General features: G+C 50.4%; 1 protein-coding gene across 3 annotated transcripts in view; it reads left to right on the forward strand.

Moving 5' to 3' along the window:
* The window catches only part of LOC105472863 (transmembrane protein 229B), a 45,742-nt gene extending 23,782 nt beyond the window's left edge, over window positions 1–21,960 (forward strand). Inside the window, exons 2-3 of one of the 3 annotated variants that reach the window (XM_071099995.1) lie at window positions 5,880–6,052; window positions 19,387–21,960. In XM_071099995.1, the coding sequence (XP_070956096.1) occupies window positions 5,935–6,052; window positions 19,387–19,904 (636 nt within the window). In that variant the 5' untranslated portion in view covers window positions 5,880–5,934 and the 3' untranslated portion in view covers window positions 19,905–21,960. Of the gene's footprint in view, window positions 1–5,879; window positions 6,053–19,379 lie in introns of those variants that run through there. The other 2 variants (XM_071099993.1, XM_071099994.1) reach the window with 2 other exon arrangements.
* The last annotated feature ends 3 nt before the right edge of the window (window positions 21,961–21,963 follow it).

Raw genomic sequence — 21,963 nt, forward strand, 5'->3', positions numbered from 1 at the left:
TTCCGATAGGCTACTGTTGACATCATCAAAGGAGGCAAGGGTGGGCACTTGAAGGGAAAGACGAGTACATAGGTGATGGGACATGCTTGGGTGTGTTTGGGTGCAACAAAGATGGGGAGGGCTGATAGATGGATGGGTAAGATTACTTTCAGAATAGAACAAAGAACCAGGTACTGAAACCTTTGAAGAGAAACTGCCTAACACCAGCTACTCTGGCCTTGCTGTTTCTCAAACTTTGTCTAACTTTCTCCTACTTCAGGGTATTTTCACTAACTGTCCTCTCTGCCTGGAATGCTTTTCCCAAAGTTCTTTGCATGGCTTCTTCTCATCTTTCTGACCTATGCGCAAATGCTACCTCCTTAACATTTAAGACTCACCCTCCAGCATCTGGTTTCTTTCTTTCCCCTACCTGGCCTTCCCCATCTTCATGGCATAATATTAGAAATTATAGTATGTTTGGGACTGCTTAGTTATTGTTGATCTCCCACCTGCCTGTGAGCTCCAAGGGGGCAGGACCATTGTCTTGTTCACACATGGTACAGTACCTGGCCTTCACTGGGTCTCAATAAATATTTGTTGACTACTGGAATACAACACCTTGAATAAACAAACCAGTTACCACAGGACTTCTTGTACTAAGTTCCTTGGTTGTTTAGAAATCTCTGGGTGGCTTGGTTGTACAGGCTGTGAAAAGCAGAGTCCTAGTGTCACACCATAGGAGCAGTCCAGGCTTGTCTTCTGAAAGCCCTGCTGGGCTTCTTTCTGCATCCCTGGTGAGGCAACAAAGGGGCAGGGTCCTCGTCGCTTCTGAACGTGCAGTGTGGTGGAGTAACCTCCAGGACACCCTCAGGACATGGGCAGTAATGGGGAGAACCCAGATAAAATCCTGGTCACTTTGCCAGTGAGTCTGTGAGGCCACTGCCTCTTTTTTCTGGCTGACAGGAGAGGGCTTCCTGGTCTTACGTGCAGAGTATTCTAGGGCCTCTCAGCCACTGCCTGATGGGATCTGCATAGGGGATTATTGATGAAGGCAAGGTGAGGCAGCTCTTTACAGTAACACATGCCTCACTCTGGGACGGCGGCCAGGCAGCTAATTAGAGAGCCCAGCAGCTGTCCAGCCTTTCAGGCAGCGAGCAGCAGCTACTGAGTGCCGGAGGTGGGAATGGGAGGAAAGGGACATGGGACCAGAGACCACCCTCCAAGGTGGTGGAGTTGGGTGGTCAGGGTTTGCTCAGAGGGGGATTTTGAGAGGGGCATGTGAGATAGAGTGGGCTACACAGGGAGAAGGAACGGGGAGAGGAGAGGGACAAGACAGGTGGTCTCCAAGTGAGACAGAAGAGATGTCAGGCAGACAATGCAGCTTCCAAGCTCAGAGCAAGGGGCACAGAGGGGAAGGACAGGGCCCGGTGGGGTTGGGGCCTGGCTCCCATCTCCACACACCTTCCCCATGCCAGGCAGGCCCCCATGGCCTGGGCCTCTCCTTGCTTCCCAGGGGAGCTGGACAGACACAGGCTTTCCCCTCAGGGGATCTGGAATACTGATTGCTTTTGTAGTTGAGCTTGGCCCCTCCTCGGTGTAGGAAGTTACCAGATCCATTTGTGCTCAGGGCTTTTCTTACTCTAGGATAAGTAAAAGTGGCTGTTCTGAGTCACGTGGGAAGAACTGGGGGCTTTGAGTAACCAGAGGGTTCCCCAGTGGGCCTTTAGGCATCTTCTCTACTTTGTGGGCACCTGGGTCAGAGTGTGGTGTAATAAGAAATGTATTCGGTCTTTGTCCCAGGTCCTGGTCATAGAGCTCCTAAAACCCTTGACATTTCCTGAGTGAAAGGAATGCCTTTTGTTATTCATAATAAGCACCTTTGATAACACCTGAGTTTGTGCTAATGAAGTTACTGGGGAAGTGGTGGGGTGGTGGAGGGGCTATACAGCCTCAGGATGGAGCCAGTCACCAGAAAGACCAAATGCTTAGAGGACTGAGGATTAGAACATTTGACCCCACCATCCAACCTCCAAGAAAGGTGTGGGAGGGTGGAGATCAAGCTACATAAAAACTCCTGAACAAGATTTGATAGGTTTCTGGGTGGCTGAACATGTGGCGGTGCTGGTGGATGGCCGCCAATACATCACCCTATCCATGTCTGCATCTGGCTGTTCATCTGCACCCTTTATAATAAATCAGTAAAGGTAAGTGTTTCCCCGGGTTCTGTGAGCCATCCTAGCAAATTAATGGAACCCACGGAGGGGGTCAACCTGGTTTGTAGCCAATTGGTCAGAAGTGTAGGTGATGATTTACTGTGTGTGACTGGCCTCTGAAGTGGGGGCAATCTTGTGGGACTGAGCCCTCAAAATGTGGGGTCCACTGCTATCTCGGGATAGACAGCATCAAAGTTTAAATGAACTGCAGGAGACCCAGCTGGTGTCCGCTGGAGAACTGTTTGGGGTGGGGGACCCCCTCCATGCCCACCCCATATTTGGTCATAGAAGTGTTCTGCTTTGAGTGTGAGAGCAGAAGGAAAAACACTTTTTTTGCTTTATAGGGAGATTTGGGGAGGGTTAAGGAAAAGGAGAGTGGGGGTAAGAAAACAGAGGTAGTGTTTGCCTGCATACTTTCTGTCTCCAGTGTTAGGTTCCAGGCCAAGGAGATGATGAGGGGCCGGCGAGAGAGATCTGGTTTTTAGGTTCCGGTCAGAGAAGCAGAGACTCAATCCTGCAAGCCCAGCTTACCTTAAATAGTTACAGGAAAGGAGAGAAAATGATGCAAAGGGAATTTCCTGCCAGTAGCCTCTTTGGGAAGTGAATCCTACGTGCATGAAAACTGATGTGGGTTTTGAGAGTGCCAGCACATTGTAGAAATAACAGAACAGGAGTTGTTATTCTCTGACCTGAACCTGCGCTTGGCCCCTTGCCCATGTAGGAGCCTGCAGTATCTCCCCTGATGCCTGGGACAGTCTGTTCCTGCCCCAGTCTTCCTTGCGTGATGTTGGACATGTCTTCTGTGTTGTGCAAACCTAGACTGCCCACTCTGCCTCTCTTCATTCTCTGGTGGTGCAATGACTCCTGGAGATGGGAGAAAGGAAAGTGAGCACCCTCCTTGCTTCCTTCACCTGCAGAGACAGCCTTGCCTGTGGTAAACTGACATGTATGGCGCTTTGTGGGAGACAACCCATCTGTGATGGTGACCCAGAAATTAGAGAAAAACACAAGACATTGCTATGTTTGATTAGTAACACTAGATGTTTCAGTTGCCCAAGAATTTAGATGTAGCTGGGCCCTTCTTCACCTTGCCTGTCCATCCATCCAGTAGAAATTTTATGATCTCAAGGAATTCATAGTGTGGTGGGGGAAATAGACACAAAGAAATAATTTTAAGATGGGACGACATGTTTCAGTTGAAGGATGGTCAGATCCCCCTGGGAACATCAGTGATGGAATGACCTGGAGGCTGTGGGATGGCATTGCAAAGGAGTGAGGAGGGAGCAGGGTCTGGAAGAAGGAGTCAGAATGGTGGCTGCAGAGGAGGGCAGGAGAGATGACAGGGCTTGAAACAGGCCGGTGGTCTCTGCTTCTTCATGCTCCCAGCAGTGTCTCAGGCATATTTACGAGAAGCTGCATGGACAAACTCAGCTGTAAGTTTGCAAAATAAGCAGCTTATTTGGAACGGACTAAGTAGATTACACGGACTTGAAGACCCTTGCGTGCAGACATGTGCCTTAAGGATGAGATTTGGGTGGGAAGCAGTTCCAAGGCACGTCGTATGGGGACAGGGTGATTCTGGAGGCTGAGGACTGGGATTTGAATCAAATGTTTGGATATGGCCAAATCTCTTACTGTTCTGAACCCTCTGTGTTTTCATTTCTAAAATAGAGGTGACTATTTCTGCCCTCCCTGCCCCACAGGAGCCTGAGAAAATCATGAGAGAGGATCTAAGTTCCATCCATATGTTAGTTCCTATAAAGGCTCATCATTCATTCATATGCTCCAAGAACCTCTGGTTCAGGTACTGCAGTCCTCAAAGGAGCCTCGTGTCCTCGGTCCCCTGGGACCTACTCTTGGGGGATAGGGAGTGTCAGTGAGGCCTAGGGACAGCTTATGCACTTGGAGGAAGAGGTGTGACCCCTGCAGCACCATCATCTCTTCCTCCCTGCAACTAAGTTTTTCCTGGGGAAAAAGCCTGCCAATCAGGAAGCGGGAGGTGTCTGGTGGGACGCTGCCCCGAAAAGGAGTCTGTTCTGAGTGCTGGGGCTTCATGTGCCAGGGCTGCACCCCAGCAGGCAGTGGGCTTCCAGAGCTGGCTGCAGCAACCCTCAGGCTGTGCCGGCAGGATGTGGTCTTTGGTTTCTGTTTCTGTTTTAGTTCTGACTTGTGCCATGGATGTGGCTGAGGGCCTAGGGTAGGGGAAGTCGCCACAGGTGGGATTGAACTCTCCAGGCACATGGTCCTTGTGGTGCTGGTGGAGAGGGAGTCCCAGAGGGTTCGGACATGCCCCGTTAAAGCCTTTTCCTCAAGGTGATAGGTACGTGCCAAGGTGACCCCGTCCGCCATCCGGCAGGCTGGGAAAAGTGGGAAAGATGGACAGGTTGGGGAGGGTTGGAGGATCCTGTTTGTGAAGGAGCTGAGGGGTCGGGGGAAGGCAAGGCTGAGTACAGCAGCCCACTGTGATGCTCTCAGTGCAGAGGCCCCGAGGGGAGACCTAGGGGAGGCACCCCCCAAAACCACACCATACAGTGAGTTTCAGGTCCCCCATTCCTGCGCTTTCACTTCTCCTCGGCTGCCTGGCTGCCTCACAGGTTGTCAGCTTGAGCAAGGGCCCAAGTGGCGTCTACTCAGAGAGCCTGGGGGTCAGAGGGGAGGGAAGAAGGTGGACATGGGCATCAGCACAGGCCAGCGCCTCTGGTCCATCCTGCCTGGTCATCCACGGGGGAGTGCCAGCTCCCACCCCAGCCACGTACTGTTCTCAACTTCTGAGCGGCTGGGCTGTCCCAGAGGGCCACGCTGGGCCTGAGTGCTGTCCTTGGGCATATGCAGATGGTGCTTTATCCAGGGGGTTTTCAGAGAAGCTTTAGCACTTTCATATTAAAACAAAAAATGTTGGAATCTCCATTAAATAGTCAAGTCTTAGGGATAGTATTAAAAATGTGTACATGGCTGGCCAGGCACAGTGGCTCATGCCTATAATCCTAGCACTTTGGGAGACTGAGGTGGGAGGGTTGGCCAAGAGTTTGAGACCAGCCTGGTCAACATAGCAAGACCTGTCTCTATTTGATTTTTTTTTTTAAGTACATGGCAAAGGGCATTATAAAGTAAGATTTGTATTAGCTTGTAGCCGGCTACTGATGTTCATAGGAAGGGCCTCAACCAAAATAATAAAATGAGATGAATAAATATTGGAGAGGTAGAATTGTACATAGAAAGATTTAGCACACATTTTGTTTTTCTGCATGTGCGGTTGTTCTCTGCTTTCAAAATGCTGAAACAGATGTCCTACATTGTCTGCCTTCCATGAGGTTCTGACCGCCCTTGAGAACAGATGTACCCACTACAGGGTGAAGGTGAGAATGTAATTTGAAGCTGAATGAGGATGTAACTGGATTCTAAAATTATAGCTCCTCTCAGATTCACAAGTGTGCACACATTCAGGCAAGAAGCCCTAAGTCCTAACCCCCGACATGTGGATTGTCCAGGACCATCCCAGACTCTTGTGGCTGGATTAATCAGACCTGAGCAAACTGGATGCAGAGAGGAGGGGGCAGGAGAGGGCCTTGGTGGCCAAGGTGGGGATGAGTGTCTGGTGCTGACCCCAGAGCCCAGGTCCTTGCAGTGTTTGCCTTGGATCTGCTGGGGGCAGTCTGAGCTGATAAAGGCCTCCTCTTTTATTCCCAGGGACACATGGAAGCTGCCAGCCCCCCAGCCAAGGATCACCTGAGTCCTAGGGCTGATGCTTACCTACGTTGCTGAGAATGGCACTGAGGCCCAGCCAACAAAGGTTATCCTGGGACACTCCTGGACAAAGATCCTGATGTCTGTTGTGAGCTGCACACTCAAGGGTGTGATAAGTGAGTATGTTACAAGCACCCAGGGGATCACCAGCCCAGTGATCCTGCCTGCTCAGCACCTCATCAGCATGGGCACAAGTCTGGAGGTTCTAGTTCTGAGTCTGTTCCCCATCCAAGGTCCTGTCACAGGGCTGCAGTTCTGCAATGGGAGGGGAATGTCAAGCAATATTGGGCCATCACATGCTGGAGCCGTCTTATAGCCACATGGCCTCTAAAAGCCAGGCCAGACCCAGTGTGTTAGTTTGTTTTCATGCTGCTGATAAAGACATACCTAAGGCTGGAAAATTTATATAGAAAAAGAGGGTTAATTCCAAGTGTCTGGGGAAGCCTGAGAATCATGGTGGAAGGCAAGGGGGAGCAAGTCACATCTTACATGGATGATGGCAGGCAAAGAGAGAGAGCTTGTGCAGGGAAACTCCCTCTTATAAAACCATCAGATTGGCCTGTAATCCCAGCACTTTGAGAGGCCAAGGTGGGCAGATCACAAGGTCAAGAGATTGAGACCATCCTGGCCAACATGGTGAAACCCCATCTCTACTAAAAATACAAAAATTAGCTGGGCATGGTGGCATGCACCTGTGGTCCCAGCTTCTCGGGAGGCTGAGGCAGGAGAATGGCTTGAACCTGGGAGGCGGAGGTTGCAGTGAGCCAAGATCATGCCATTGCACCCCAGCCTGGCAACAGAGCAAGACTACAAAACGAAAACCTATCAGATCTCATGAGACTTATTCACTATCACGAGAACAGCATGAGAAAGACCTGGCCCCATGATTCAATTACCTCCCACCCAGTTCCTCCCACAACATGTGGGAATTCAAGATGAGATTTGGGGTGGGGACACAGCCAAACCATATCATTCAGATTTGCTGGCGTGAGTGAAGTGAGCACCCACACCTGGGAAACAGCATCTACTTTGGCCGTCAGGCTTCAGATCTGTGCAGTGAGGACCGTGCATCACCTGGGACTGGACTCTGCCCAGAAGCCATGAGCAACCCATGTGGTGCTGGTCTAGGAGGCCTGGAGTAGGGCATCCAGGGCCCTGGGAGGTGGGGAGATTTGTGAGCCTTAGTTGCCATAAGAGTGACCACCAGGGGATCTGGAGAAGCAGGTCCTCTTGTTTTTGCCACATGTCAGCAGCAGCATCTCCTCCTCAGCAAGACAAGCTCGAGGTAGGGCGAGAGGCTCCTAACTGCACAGCCCTGCCTGTCCTTACAGGCCTTTCTTTCCAGCCTCAGCCCCTGGCTTTTCCTTAATTATGATGCCTTAAAAAATGACAATTGGCTGCTTTCCCAACCCCCAGAGGCCTGTCTGGCCTGAAGGCTGTTATGTCTATGCAGGGCCTGTAGCCTGGTGGGATCAGAGACCTGCAGGAAGGAAGTTCCCCAGAAGGCATGGCAGGCAGAGCTGGGCTTTTGCAATCTTGAAGAGACAAGCTTTTTTAGGAGTTCCTAGGCTGGTCCATGGGAGCCCAGAGCTTCAGATTCCATGCAGGAATTTGCAGGGAGTAGAAAAGGAGTAATCAGGTCTTTCTCCACTTTAGGTAGATCTTGACTCTCCTAGTTGAGAGTTTATATTCAGGGCCAGAATCTGTTTTCCACTCAGCCTGGGCTTGCAAAGTCAGTTTGACTGGAGTGTTTTTCAGGAAGTGTGTTCTTGAGTTGATTTGTAGCCAGGGTGGTGTGAGCAAGCCTAGACTGTAGAAGTGGGGTTGGAGGTAGAGAGATGGCCATGGATGCCTCTGTGGGAGCGTGATGACTCAGATGGGAGACACATCTCCCCACAGCAATTTATACCATCAGCCTTAAGGCTGTTGTACCATTTGGTTCAGTGATTCCCCTTCTGGAATTATCCATTAAGAAATCTTATTAGGAAATATTACCAGAGAAGAAAAGGACTAAATTCTTCCATTACAGGCATTAAAGGTAATTCTCGTTATATCATCTGCAGTAGTAGAATGGGAAACAGTTGTTTCCTTTGGACATCTAGGTTAAGTAAATTACAGTTTTCCACTTGCTGGAATATTACACAGCCATTATAATCACGAGCACAGAGGCTATATAACAACTTGGAAAAATAGTTATGACAAGTAAAAATGGCAGGTTGCAGAATAAGTATATTATGGTGACTTGTAAAATACACACATAGGAAAATATTGCAAAGGAGAAATGATAATCTCTGTTAGCCTGGAATTATGAATGCTTTTTCTTTATTAGAAATGAGGTCTCACTATGTTGCCCAGGCTGGTCTCAAACTCCTGGGCTCAAGCAGTCCTCCCGCCTCAGCCTCCCAAAATGCTGGGATTACAGGTGTGAGCCACCATGCCTGGCCTATGAATGCTTTTTCTATGATGCATGGATTGGCTTTTTAAAAAATAAAATTGAATCTGGATTACTACACAACATACCATTAATAGTGACTTTCTCTAAGATGTGTGATTACAGGGAACTTTTGCTTTCTATGTCATTCTGTAATGTTTAAATTTCAGCACATGTTGCTTTAATCAGAAAAAAATTAAATGCGAGAATTAAACATTTTATAAGGCTATATTTCTCAAGAAAGGGGGGAAGAGAGACTGAGGCAGCTAGTGTTTATACTTGCCCTCATCAGTGTTTAAGGGCCTGGGCCTTTTTGGGCCCATTCATCCATCCATTCATTCCACAAGTATTACTAGGTATTATTGCCAGGCACCACTCTACGTACTGATTACACAGCAGTGAACATGACAGTGCCCCTGCCCTCATGAAGCTTTCATTCTAGTTGAGGAGAGACAGACCATAAATAAGAAGCAACATAAAAGAAAGTGAAAGTGCTATGTAGAAAATAAAGTGGAATGATGTGAGTGACAGAGAGGCTATTTTGGACTGGGGAATCAAAAGTCCCTGAGATGTGACAGCTGAGCTGAGATCTGAATGGTAACAGCAAGGCAGCCACATACAGGTCTGGGATGTCAGCCTGCCGGCTCCCCCGTGCAGGGCGCCCTTTGCTTCCTGAGCCCCAGGGACCTCTGTGCCAGAACTGACTCCATCCCCTAAGCCCACTCACCCTGCCCTGCCTCCTGCTGGGGTTTGCTTGGGATCTGAGCCCCCCTAAAATCCTCTGTGTTTGGACCGTTGCTCCTGACATGCTGACTGTTGCTCCTCTGGGCAGCTGGCCCTGCTCTTGGCTGGTGAGATGCTCTTAGTGAGCAGGGCTCTGAAAGCCAGCTCCCCTTCCCCTTCCCCATCACCTGTTCGCTTGGAGGGGTAGTTCTCCATGGCAGGGCTGGGCCATCTGAGACTCCCAGGAGCACTGGGGTGGGCTGGCAGTCAGGGGGCCTCTGGGTTGTGTGTCCTGGTGAGGGGCCTTTGAGTGGCGCATGCCTTGAGGCCTGAGGGTTGGTTACTGTCACGGTCCTGTGACTGTCAGCTTTGACCCTAGAGGGCCTCTGTGTGGATCCTGAGGAACAGGCTGGGAGCCGTTAGGAGCTCTGACGCTCAGTTGGGATGTTTGTTAATGATCCACCTGGAAGTTCACAACCTTCTCCTTACTTCCTGTTGTCTCTCCACATACCATCCCAGCCTTCCAGAAGCAGGAACTCAGAAAATGGTGGTGCCCTCAGAGGAGCCTGTAGTCAGCCTCGGGGGCAGTGCAGTGTGCTGATTAGGAGCAAAGACTCTGGAGCCCGATTTGTGGGGTTTGAATCCCAGACTTGCCTTTTATAGTTATTAGAATGTAGGCTCAGCCAGGCGTGGTGGCTCATGCCTATAATCCCAGCAGTTTGGGAGGCCCAGGCAGGCAGATCACTTGAGGTCAGGAGTTGGAGACCAGCCTGGTCAACGTGGTGAAGCCCCATCTCTACTAAAAATACAAAAATTAGCTGGGTGTGGGGGCGCTCCCTGTAGTCCCAGCTACTCGGGAGGCCGAGGCATGAGAATCGCTTGAACCGGGGTGACAGAGGTTGCAGTGAGCCAAGTTCATGCCACTGCACTCCAGCCTGGGTAACAGAGTGAGACTCCATCTAAAAAAAAAATGTAGTCTCTTTCTGCCTCACTTTCCCCATCTGTAAAATGGGCTTGAGGATTTTTTTCAGTTAATACATGGAAATACTTAGAAGAGTACCTGGTTATTATTATCACTGTGACTTGGGAGGTGGAGGGAGGACTTTGTCAAGGCCTGCAGTATCACTGATCCCAGGGGCTTTCCTGGGTGGGTGCCCACAGCAAGAGGGTGGAAATCTGCGGCATATGCACCAGCCAGTGGCTACAGGAGTTTCCCTCCACTTGCTTCCCTTCTGGCCCTGAGCAAGCCCTGTTTTCCTCCCTGCTAACTTGATGACCACAGGGGAAGTTCAGGGAAGTTTCTGCCCTTTTCTCATTGAAGCCACTCATCTTCAGTACAGAGCCACCCAGGGGTTCCTGAAGCTGTCCCCCACTGCCTTGCCCTCAGGGGCCTCCTAGAAGGGCTGTGGGTCTCCCCAGAACATCGAACTGTAGTGATGGGCATCCCTGGGGCTAGGGAGTGAAGCTTGGGAAGTGAGTGGGGTGAAAGCGGAAGGCCTTCTCAGGCCGGTTGCATGGAAGGGGAATCCCGATTTTCTGGCCAGATGCTTCTCTGGACAAAATTCCCAGAGTCATTGTGTTGTGGCACCTTAGGCCCCTGAAACAAGATGGGAGTTTTTGACAAAACCAAGGGCAGTTATTCCATCTGGTTTTGCCTTCAGCCTGTCTTAGACTTTTATGGCAGCCTCTTTACCCCTCTGAACTGCTGGCCGTGTCCCCTGCCACCCTGTGGAACAGCAGGCTCGGAGAGCAGCCGGTGAGATGCTTTTAGTGAGCAGGGCTCTGAAAGCCAGCTCCCCTTCTTCTTCCCCATCACCTGTTCCCTTGGAGGGGTAGTTCCCAGCCCTCACAAGTCACCTTGAGTCCTGGCCCTTCGCTGGGACTCTGTTTGCCCAGGCCCTTTCATCAGGTATGAGGACTCTTGGATTTGAGTGTTGTTCAGTCAAACCCTGCTTGTGAAGCTGTACTTTGCTCTCCAAACACTGTCCTCCTGCATTCAACCTTGCTCACACTCTCCTCCACTTCAATCGACTCTGAATTTCTGTTCCTGGGCTGTCCTATCTTCATGTCACAGGTCTCAGGACAGTTTTGTTTGTCACCAGGAGAAAGAAGCCAAGGTCCCCTGAGCTGCCAGTTCTTCCTGCTACAGGCTTTACCAGGGCTCTGATCCCAGGGCTGAGCAAGAAGCTAGTGGAAAGGGCCCAGGGGTACAGTGAGTCAGGTGGTTGGAGGCCAGGGCAGGGAATAGGGGCCTGTCTAGGCCCTGTATGGGGTGGGTGAGCCTGTCCTAGTTCAAAGTTAAGCACAGCTCCTGTGCTAATTAGAAATGGGTTTGGAGGGTGGGGTTCTGAAAACGCATCCAAGTCAACGCCCAGCCTCTAATATTATCATCTCCCCCACCACACTGGGAGCTGCCACCTCAGCCAATGACACTGTCTCCTATTCCTTTGTCTTCAACCCCATCTTCTGCCCTGACCCAGGTCTTTCATTTCCCCCACTGGTCTTGCATGGACCAGCTATGTTCTCCTAGCTCCACCCTCGGACACTGTCTGACATTGCTGTGGTGTGCTTCCCCTCCATCTACTACCCATGGCTTCCTGCTGCCCAGAAACAGAATCTGGGCTTGGGGCACACCCTGTTTCTCTCTCCCCCATCTTGCTTCTTCATTGTTCTTTTCTTTTCTTTCTTTCTTTCTTTTTTTCTTTCTTTCCTTCCTTCCTTCCTTCCTTCCTTCCTTCCTTCCTTCCTTCCTTCCTTCCTTCCTTCCTTCCTTCCTTCTTTCTTTCTTTCTTTCTTTCTTTCTTTCTTTCTTTCTTTCTTTCTTTCTTTCTTTCTTTCTTTCTTTCTTTCTTTCTTTCTTTCTTTCTTTTTCTTTCTTTTCTTTAAGAGACAGGGTCTTGCTCATTGTCCATGCTGGAGTGCAGTGGCACAATCATAGCCCACTGTAGCCTCGAACTCTTGAACTCAGTGGATCCTCCTGCCTTAGCATCTGGGGTCTACAGGCACACCACATCAAACCAGGCTACTTTTTTTCCTTTTGTAGAGATGGTGATCTCGCTACGTTATCCAGGCTGGTCTCAAACTCCTGGCCTCAAGCTATTCTCCCACCTCAGCCTCCAAAAGTGCTGGGACTACAGACATGAACTCCATTCTGTCTTCTGTTCAGCAACTTGCTGTCTCTCACCCTAGGTTTCTCTGTCCCTTTGACAGCTACCCCTTTCATCTTGCTTCTGCTCCCAGGGTTTTGAGATCTAACTCTCCCAAGTTATCTGCTGGGGATGGGGAAGAGACTGGACCCTCCCATCTGTTACAGCTGGGAAACCGTTCTGGACCATCCCAGAGGGATCAGAGGCAAGAAGAGCAAGGTTTAAAGTCAGCCTCAAGGCCCAGGATCTGGCCCAAGTGATGAGGTCCATGCAGTCATGTCAGGCTGCTGCAGGAGAGCTCCTGTGAGGTTCCCCTTCCCTCAGCCCGGGTCCTGGGGGCTGGGAGTGCCGGGGGATCCGTGCAGGTCCTGGGGCCTAAGTCGGGGTAGGAGGTCCAGAGGTCTCCACATCCCTGTGCTGTGCCATCTGTCTCAGGCCCTCAGTCCTCCTCAGTGTGTTTGCCTGAAGCGTGGATCTGTTCTCTCCTGCCTGGGGGTGGGAGGTATAGGATAAAATGAGGGGGTGAGAGGCTGTGCCCCTTTCATTCTACCGTCTTTTCAAGCCTGCCCCTCGGGCTGGCTCTGACACCCTTCCTCTTCCATTCATCCCTCAGTAGCCACAAGGCAGCTGGAGGCTCACCTTCACTCTCCTGGGATGTCTGTGGGAGTTTTGTTTTCCTGAGGGCCATGTGTGGGGTTATTATTGCCACCGGATTTCTTGGCTCACTAGCTTGGTGCTCAGGGTTGCAATGAAGACTTAACCTGCTTGACAGGAAGGGCTGCCTGGAGGCTGCCGAGAGCAGGGGCACAGTGACCCTGCATCGGGTAGGAGGTGGCATAAAAGCAGGAGGAGGATGTCCAGAAGCCTGGTTCTGTGCCAGAAATGACAGCTGCCCTTTCTGGAGCCTTAGCTGTATTTTAAGTAGAGTATATGTACTAGTTCATTCATCCTCACAACAGCCTTCTGTGGTTATTACTTCCATTATCCTCACTTGACCTACAAGGACCCTGAGGCACAGGGTAGTTGGGTAGCGTCCATTAGGTCCCACAGGTGGAAAGCATCAGCCAGGATTCCAACTCAGGCAGTTAGGATCATCTGGGGCCCCTGAGCTTGACCAGCTGGCCATATTCAGACCTGTGAGGCATGGTTTGTTGTTGGATGACCCATGAGGGAAGAGCCTGCATTAATTTTATGTGACTTCAGGTTTCTTTGAGTTCATTTGCTTAGCAAATTCATTGAACACCTTCTATATATGATGTATGAATACAATGAATACGTATTCATTCCACAAGGATTATTTATTTATTTATTTATTTATTTATTTATTTATTTTTGAGATGGAGTCTCACTCTGTCACCCAGGCTAGAGTGCAGTGGTGCTATCTCGGCTCACCACAACCTCTGCCTCCCAGGTTCAAGTGATTCTCCTGCCTCAGCCTCCCGAGTAGCTGGGATTACAGGCGCATGCCACCACACCTGGCTAATTTTTGTATTTTTAGTGGGGACATGATTTCGCCATGTTGGCCAGGCTGGTGTCGAACTCCTGACCTCAGGTGATCTACCCACCTTGGCCTCCCAAAGTGCTGGGATTATAGGCATGAGCCACCGCACCCAGCCTCCACAAGCATTTTTTTTTTTTTTTTTTTGAGATAGAATCTTGCTCTGTAGCCCAGGCTGGAGTGCAGTGGCATGATCTCGCTCACTGCTACCTCCACCTCCCGGGTCCCGGTTCAAGCAGTTCTTCTGCCTCAGCCTCCCGAGTAGCTGGGATTACAGGCACGTGCCACCATGCCCAGCTAATTTTTGTACTTTTTGTAGAGACAGGGTTTCACCATGTTGGCCAGGCTGGTCTTGAACTCCTAACCTCATGGTCCACCCACCTCGGCCTCCAAAAGTGCTGGGTTTACAGGCGTGAGCCACTGTGTCCAGGCTCCTTAAGCATTTTTAAGATGAAATTTTAGTTTTATAAAAGTTATACATGCTTGTTAGGAAAAAAAAAGTATGCAGAAAAATATAAAGAAAAAAATCACATCCAGAGACGATTGTTGTTTAATTTTTTTGTATATGTGCACATATGCATGCCTTTGCAGAATCAGAGTTAGGTTGAATATTCAGTTTTGAATCCTGCGTTTTTCTCTTACCGCTATCTTAAACAAGCATTCCTCAGGAGGCTGCTGGTGCTGGCCTTCAGATGAATCCAGCAAAGCAGAGTGCTCTCTATCACCACAGAGAAGGGAGGATGCAGAAGTGGGCAGACAGTCTGGAGTCAGGGTGCTTAGGAAAGTCCTCACAGACGAAGAGCTGGGTCTTTAAGGAGGGTTCACTGGCCCTGGGAGGGGCCCAGGTAGCAAAAACAGCAAGGTAGAGATCTGGAGGACAGGATCGGAGGCAGGGACAAATTGCGAAGGGCTTTGCCAGCAGTCCCCAGGGGTTTGAGCTTTATTTACTCTGTAGATGTTGAAGATTCACTCATGGGCTTTAAGTGGTGAGAAATATTGGATTTGCATTTTAGAAAGGTTGCGTTTTTTCTACACACTCTTTGGTCCTGTGATGAGTGAATTAGAAGGAAGAAGGCAAAGCTGGGAGACCTTTGGAGTCATCCAGGTGAGACATGATGAGGGCGTGAACCAGAGCAGTGGCAGCAATGAGAAGAATAATGAAGAGGAGGGGATGGATCACAAAGATATTTAAGAGATAGAAAGGGTGGGAGTTGGTAGCTGACTTGGTGGCTTTCCCTTGGCCAGTGGGATGTTGGTGGGCATGGCTTAACCAGGATCTTGAACCACACTTGTGCTGCTGGGCTTGCTCACCTTTGTGCCTCTGCCGTTGTCATGAGAAGAATAGGGCCAGGCAAGTCCACTGGGCCCCAGAGGAGAATGAGAGACAGGGGGAGCAGAGCTACACTGCCCCAGCCGCCTGCCAACCACAGACATGTGAGCTGTAATAGTAGACAGTAATTGTTTTAGGCCAGGGTTTTTGGGATGATTTGTTATATGGCAATTGCTAACTAAGAGATGTCTTTATTCTTTTCTCGAATGCTTACTGTGTGCTGGGCTTTGTGCCAGGGACCGGGTATACTGTGCTGAACCAGGCAGGCAAGGCCCTCACTCTCAGGAACTCATGTTAGGGTGGGGATGTGGCAGAGGAAGCCAGAGAGACTTCGAGGCCTCTGGTTCTAACTGGGTGCATGCTGGTGCCATTAATTGGGGTGGGGGTCTTAGGAGAGAAACAGGTTTTGAGGAAAAGATAATGGGTTTGACTTTATTTATTGATTTTTTAGAGACAGGGTCTCACTGCATTGCCTAGGTTGGTCTTGAACTCAAGAGTTCTGGGCTTGAGCAATCCTTCTGCCTCAGCCTCCCAAAGTGCTAGGATTACAGGCATGAGCCACCACACCTGCCCATGGGTTTGATTTAGGAAAGGGGTTTGGGATGCCTGTGGGATATTACGGGGAGCTGTCTAGAGAAGAGCAGGAGCTATAGGTGCAGCACACAGGAAAGAGGTCTGGCCGGGGACTGAAATTCTCAACATAATATAACAGAAAATAACCTGTACCAAAGGGAGTGAGACAGAGTAAGTGCTGTAGAAATTCAGAAGAGGAAGAGAGGACTTGGGACCTGAGGGGATGAAAGAGATTTTGTTCTGAAGGTAACCTGTAACCTGGTTTATACTCACGGAAGTAAGAGGAGAAAGGCAGGCCTAATAGAATGAACAGGACCTGCAAAGGCAAGGAAATGAAAGACAGGAAGAGCTGGATTGTGAGGAAAAGGCTGAAGATGTCAATTGGGGTAAGGTCATGAAGAATCTTGAATGGCAGGCCAAGGATGCTGTTGTGTTTCATTAGGAAATAGGGAGCTATCGAACATCGCTTTTTTTGTTTTGTTTTGTTTTGTTTTTTGAGACAGAGTTTCGCTCTTGTTGTCCAGGCTGGAGTGCAATGGTGCAATCCCTACTCACTGCAACCTCCACCTCTCAGGTTCAAGCAGTTCTCCTGTCTCAGCCTCCCAAGTAGCTGTGATTACAGGCACATGCCACCACATTTCAGCTGAAGCAGGCCTGGTCACATTAATACCTACCCATCCTTTTTTTGTGTGTATTTTTAGTAGAGACAGGGTTTCATCATATTGGTCAGGCTGGTCTTGAACTCCTGACTTCAGGTGATCCACCCATCTCCGCCTCCCAAAGTGCTGGGATTATAGGCGTGAGCCACTGTGCCTGGCTGCTATCGAGCATCTTTGAGCAGGGGAGTAACATTTGGTACGTATGTCTAAGAGATGGGTAGTTGTGTGCAGGGGATGAGTTTTGAAGTAGAAAGCAAGAGATATTGGTTCTAGTCTCAGCTCTTCCATTTACTGGCCCTGAGATATAGGACAAATGATGTCCCCTCTCTGAGCTCTAACTGTCTCACTGCAAAAAAATGGGAGTAAAATTATCTGACCTTCACATGAATCTTTTTTATTTTATTTTATTTTTTAATTTATTTATTTATTTTGGAGACAAAGTCGTGCTCTGTTGCCCAGGCTGGAGTGCAGTGGCACGATCTTGGCTCACTGCAACCTCCACCTCCCGGGTTCAAGCAATTCTCTTGCCTCAGCCTCCCAAGTAGCTGGGATTACAGGCGCTTGCCACCACCCTGGCTAATTTTTGTATTTTTAGTAGAGACGGCGTTTCACCATGTTGGCTAGGTTGGTCTCAAACTCCTGATCTCAGGTGATTCACCCTCCTCGGCCTCCCAAAGTTCTGGGATTACAGGCATGAGCCACTGCACCCAGCCTGAATCTTAATTATGTAAGATCCATGACAAAATGTGAATGAAGTGCTTGGAAGACCACAGAGCAATGCACAAGGATGGGTAGGTATTAATGTGACCAGGCTTGCCTCAGCTGAAATGTGAGGCTGTAGTATGCAGACAGGTGTGCATACTACAGATGTCATCTCTTTAACCTCTGTCTCTTCTCCCACCTTGGAGAGGGGATCAACAGAGATGTGAAGCCACTGGCAGCTGGCAGAGCTGGGATTTATGTTCTCAAGCCCCACCTTCCCATTCTTGATGCAGTCCCACGCCGCCCTCCACATGAACAGGACATGTCATTTAGAGAGGGCCTGCCCAGGAGAGGCCTGTGTCAAGGCCGCAAAGCACCAGCCTGTGCAACAGTCACTGTCTTCAAGAAGTTCACAGGCTAGTTGGATCATGAGAGCACGTTCCTCAAAAAGACATTGGGGTGGCACCTGATAAGGGACCAGATAAGTAGTGGAGACAGTCACCGGTGGAGGGCGAGGAGAAAGTAGAGAGAAGCAGCATGGGAGCCGGGCCTTGAAGACTGGTGGGGTTTAAAAGAGGGAAGGGGAAGGGAGCCAGAAGGACAGGGGAGGACTTTCCTGTGTCAATCCATTGGTTTCCCCTCAACACTGAAACCAAACACCAAAACCCCATTTAATGGAGCAAAGACAAATGTGACCACAATGAGAGAACCACCTCACACCCATTAGGATGGCCATTATAAAAACAAAACAGAAAATAACAAGTGTTTGGGGCGGATGTGGAGAAACTGGAACCCTTGTACATTGCTGATAGGGAATGTAAAATGGTGTGACCACCGTGGAAAATAGCACAGTGGTTCCTCAGAAAGTTAACTATAGAATTACCATATAATCCAGTATTTCCACTTCTGCATATGTACTTGAAAGAGTTGAGAGCAGGGACTCAAACAGACCTTTGTACACCCATGTTCATAGCAGCCTTATTCACAGTAGCCAAAAGGTAGAAGCAACCTAGGTGTCCATCAATGGATGAATGGATAAACAACAAATGGTGATATATACAATGGAATATGATTCCACCTTTAAAAGGAAGGAAATTCTGGCCGGGCACAGTGGCTCATGCCTGTAATCCCAGCATGTTGGGAGGCCAAGGCGGGCAGATTGCCTGAGCTCAGGAGTTTGCAACCAGCCTGGGCAACATGGTGAAATCCCGTCTCTACTAAAATACAAAAATTAGCCGGGTGTGGTGGCGTGCGCCTGTAGTCCCAGCTACTCAGGAGTCTGAGGCAGGAGAATTGCTTGAACCTGGGAGGTGGACGTTGCAGTGAGCTGAGATCGCACCACTGCACTCCAGCCTGGACGAGAGAGTGAGACTCCGTCTCAAAAAAAAAAAAAAAAAAAAAAAAAGAAGGAAATTCTGACATGTGCTGCAAAATGGATGAACCTTAAAGACGTTAGGCTAAGTGAAAACTAAGCCGGTTATGCTAAGCCAGTCACAAAAGGACAGTGTTTGTATGATTCCACTTACATGAGGCACCCAGAGTAGTTGAATTCATAGAGACAGAAAATAGAATAGTGGTTGCCAGGGCTGAGGGTATGGGGAATGGGAGTTTGTATTTAATGGATACAAAGTTTCTGTTTGGGACAATGAAAAAGTTCTGGAGACGGTTGGTGGTGATCATTGGGCAACAATGTGAATGTACTTAAGGCCACTGAATTATACACTTAATGGTTAAAAAATGGCATGCACACACACAAGGACAAATGTGATGGGTCACTTACATCTCAGAAATATGAGTGACATGGAACTGTTTGAGAAGTGGAGCAAGAAATGGGGTCCCCAGTGGACAGGCCTGCTGAGAAATCAGCAAGTAGTCTAGAAATGGGGTTGATTGGTGGACCAGGCCAGCCGACTCTTCAACTGACCACAGATAATCCAAAAAAGCTGTAGGGAGTACAGACACCTCCCTCTAAGTAGCATTTGGATAGAGTTGCAGAGAAGTCAGTGGGGTGGGTGGGTTATTCTGTTCTTTGCTTTGTTGTTGTTGTTGTTGTTGTTGTTGTTTGTTTGTTTGGAGACAGAGTCTCTCTCTGTCGCCCAGGCTGGAGTGCAGTGGAGCAATCTTGGCTCACTGCAACCTCTGACTTGCGGGATCAAGTGATTCTCCTACCTCAGCTTCCCGAGTAGCTGGGATTACAGGAGCAGACCAGCACGCCTGGCTAATTTTTGTATTTTTAGTAGAGATGGGGTTTCACCATGATGGCCAGGCTGGTCTTTAACTCCTAACCTCAAGTGATCCGCCCGCCTCAGCCTCCCAAAGTGCTGGGATTACAGGTGTGAGCCACCGCGCCCGGCCCTCACCTGTCTCTCTTGTGCCCCCAGCAGCCAGCCCCAGTCGGTGCCATGGCCTCTGCGGAGCCCCTGACGGCGCTGTCCCGCTGGTACCTGTACGCCATCCACGGCTACTTCTGCGAGGTGATGTTCACGGCGGCCTGGGAGTTCGTGGTGAACTTGAACTGGAAGTTCCCAGGGGTCACGAGTGTGTGGGCCCTCTTCATCTACGGCACCTCCATCCTCATCGTGGAGCGCATGTACCTGCGGCTGCGCGGCCGCTGCCCGCTGCTCCTGCGCTGCCTCATCTACACGCTCTGGACCTACCTGTGGGAGTTCACCACCGGCTTCATCCTGCGCCAGTTCAACGCCTGCCCCTGGGACTACTCCCAGTTCGACTTTGACTTCATGGGCCTCATCACCCTGGAGTACGCCGTGCCCTGGTTCTGCGGGGCCCTCATCATGGAGCAGTTCATCATCCGCAACACCCTCCGCCTCCGCTTCGACAAGGACGCTGAGCCCGGGGAGCCCAGCGGCGCCCTGGCCCTGGCCAATGGCCATGTCAAGACTGACTGAGTAGGAAGCGGGTGGGGGGCCTGGGGATCTCTCATGGAACTCAAGGACAAAGAGACCAAGCTGGTGAGGTTGCCCCATCCATGCAGTAAAAGCCCTGCCCCGGCCAAGTCTCAGCCCTGTGGGGCACACAGAGCCCCCTAACCTCCGCGGGGGCCAGTGTTGGGGGGCCGTGGTCAGGTGTTGGGGGATGGGGTGTGGAGGCAGCAGAGGGACATTGGGAAGGGTCCATGGGTCCTGGCCCAGCTCAGGGGTTGGTGCCAGAAGGCCTGTGGCTGAGCAGCGATAGACTATGTAGTTGACTTTGGAAGCAGCAGGCCCTGTCCTGGCTAAGGGACAATGAGAATGGGGCCACAGGTGGGAGGCAAGGCCTGACCTCCCTCCCTCTGATCTGGATTTAGTTAAGCTTTGGCTGGTTCCATTAGGCAATATTCAGGTGCTTGCTTGCAACCAATACCTCCCCAGGGGCCTGCTGAGCTGCAGCCGAGGAGAGACTGGGCAGCCAGGAGGCTGCGTGGCAGCAACGCTGGTCTGCAAGGGCTGGGAGACCCTCCCTTGGCTCCTCTCCCCTCCCCCAGGGCCCTGCGCTGCTCCCTTGGCCTTCTGGGGCCCCCGTGGTGCTGGATTCCCACCAACCTTGGGCTTTTGGAGGTTTCAATCCCCGTGTGTTCGGCGGCGTTTCCCCCTTTTCTGTCTTGTTTTCAAGGCCTTTACCACTAGCAGCTCTTTATCCATGTCGGTCACCACACCTGCCCCACCCCAGCTCCCTAGCCAGCACAGGAGCTGCGGGAGATGGAGCCCTGAGACACCCCCAACCCCCACCCCCTTGCAGCCCTTCCCTCCATTGTTCCCGCTGGCCTGATGCCTGAGGAGTTCCTGAGTTACACCTCCCTACCCCCGGTCTAGTGGGCTGTGGCAGTGATCCCTTTTCAGTGGCTTAGCTGAGAAAAAATGATGCCCTCCAATGCACAGGCAGGCTGGGATAGGCGCTGTGGATCCCCAATGGTGACCTAGAGGCGAGTCAGTTTGGTGGGGAAAAGGCAGAGTTCTAGGTTGTCTATTCCCTGCCTGGTTTATTTTCAAGCCAAAACTGAGCAGTTTAGCCTTCTATGGGATGGAGAAGCCAGGTATCCAGCATTGGAGACCGATGGAGAATGAGAGGAAGAAAGAGAGGAGGACCTTGCAGCTGTAGAAGGCTCCTTGGAGCCTCCTTTGTGGGAGGGTATCAGTTCTGGTTCTGCCATAGCCCCAGCCCTGTAGCAGAACCTCAGGGCTGTCCCTCTCCCCAAACTCCTCCCAGCAAGGCTGACCCTTTGAGCTTACTCCTTAAACAGTATTAACCCTGCCACACTCATGGGCATTGGCACCTTGATTCCCCTGCCCCACTTTGCCCTGTGACAGGTCCATTGCTGGCAGTGGACAGGTGAAATACTTCTCCAGCCTACTGGCTCTCTCACTCCTCAAGGGAAAGGGTCTGTTAGAAAGTGCCCCATCCCATGGTACATGGTCTGTTCTTGACCACAGTAGGACTCTTAGGTAGAAATTAGCCTTCCCCTTTTTATGGATCATTACAAAGTGACGGTATCACCTGTGGAGAGAATGTCCTCTTCCCTGCTGGCTGCCCTGCCCATACTGTGCTGATAGCACAACCCAGGGTGCAGGATATGGTGGGGTGGGCCACAGTTGTGTTCTAGGTCTGAAGAAAAGCTTGCAGACTCTGCCTTTGGCAGGATTTTCTGCAGTTAGCCCTGTCCAGAGCAGAACGAAGGGTATTTCCTAGCCTATTTATTGGGCAGGCTCCTCGAATCCAGGGATGAACTACTTTCTGCAGGGGCCAGCCCTCCTTTTGATTTTATTGTGGCCCCAACTCCAGGGCTTTGGGGGTTACAGAGAATCAGGCTTCTGGTGGGAGTAGATTGTTTTCCATCTATAGATGGAGAAAATTCCAGGAGGAGAATATTGTCTGGCTTCTCCGTTCTCTCCGAGCAATTGTTTCCTTGGTTCTCTCCCCAACTCCATGTTGTCTTAGTCTCCCAGCACCCCTTCAGGCCTTCCATGTGGG

Source organism: Macaca nemestrina, chromosome 7 (assembly GCF_043159975.1).
Source record: "Macaca nemestrina isolate mMacNem1 chromosome 7, mMacNem.hap1, whole genome shotgun sequence".
Taxonomy (NCBI): domain Eukaryota; kingdom Metazoa; phylum Chordata; class Mammalia; order Primates; family Cercopithecidae; genus Macaca; species Macaca nemestrina.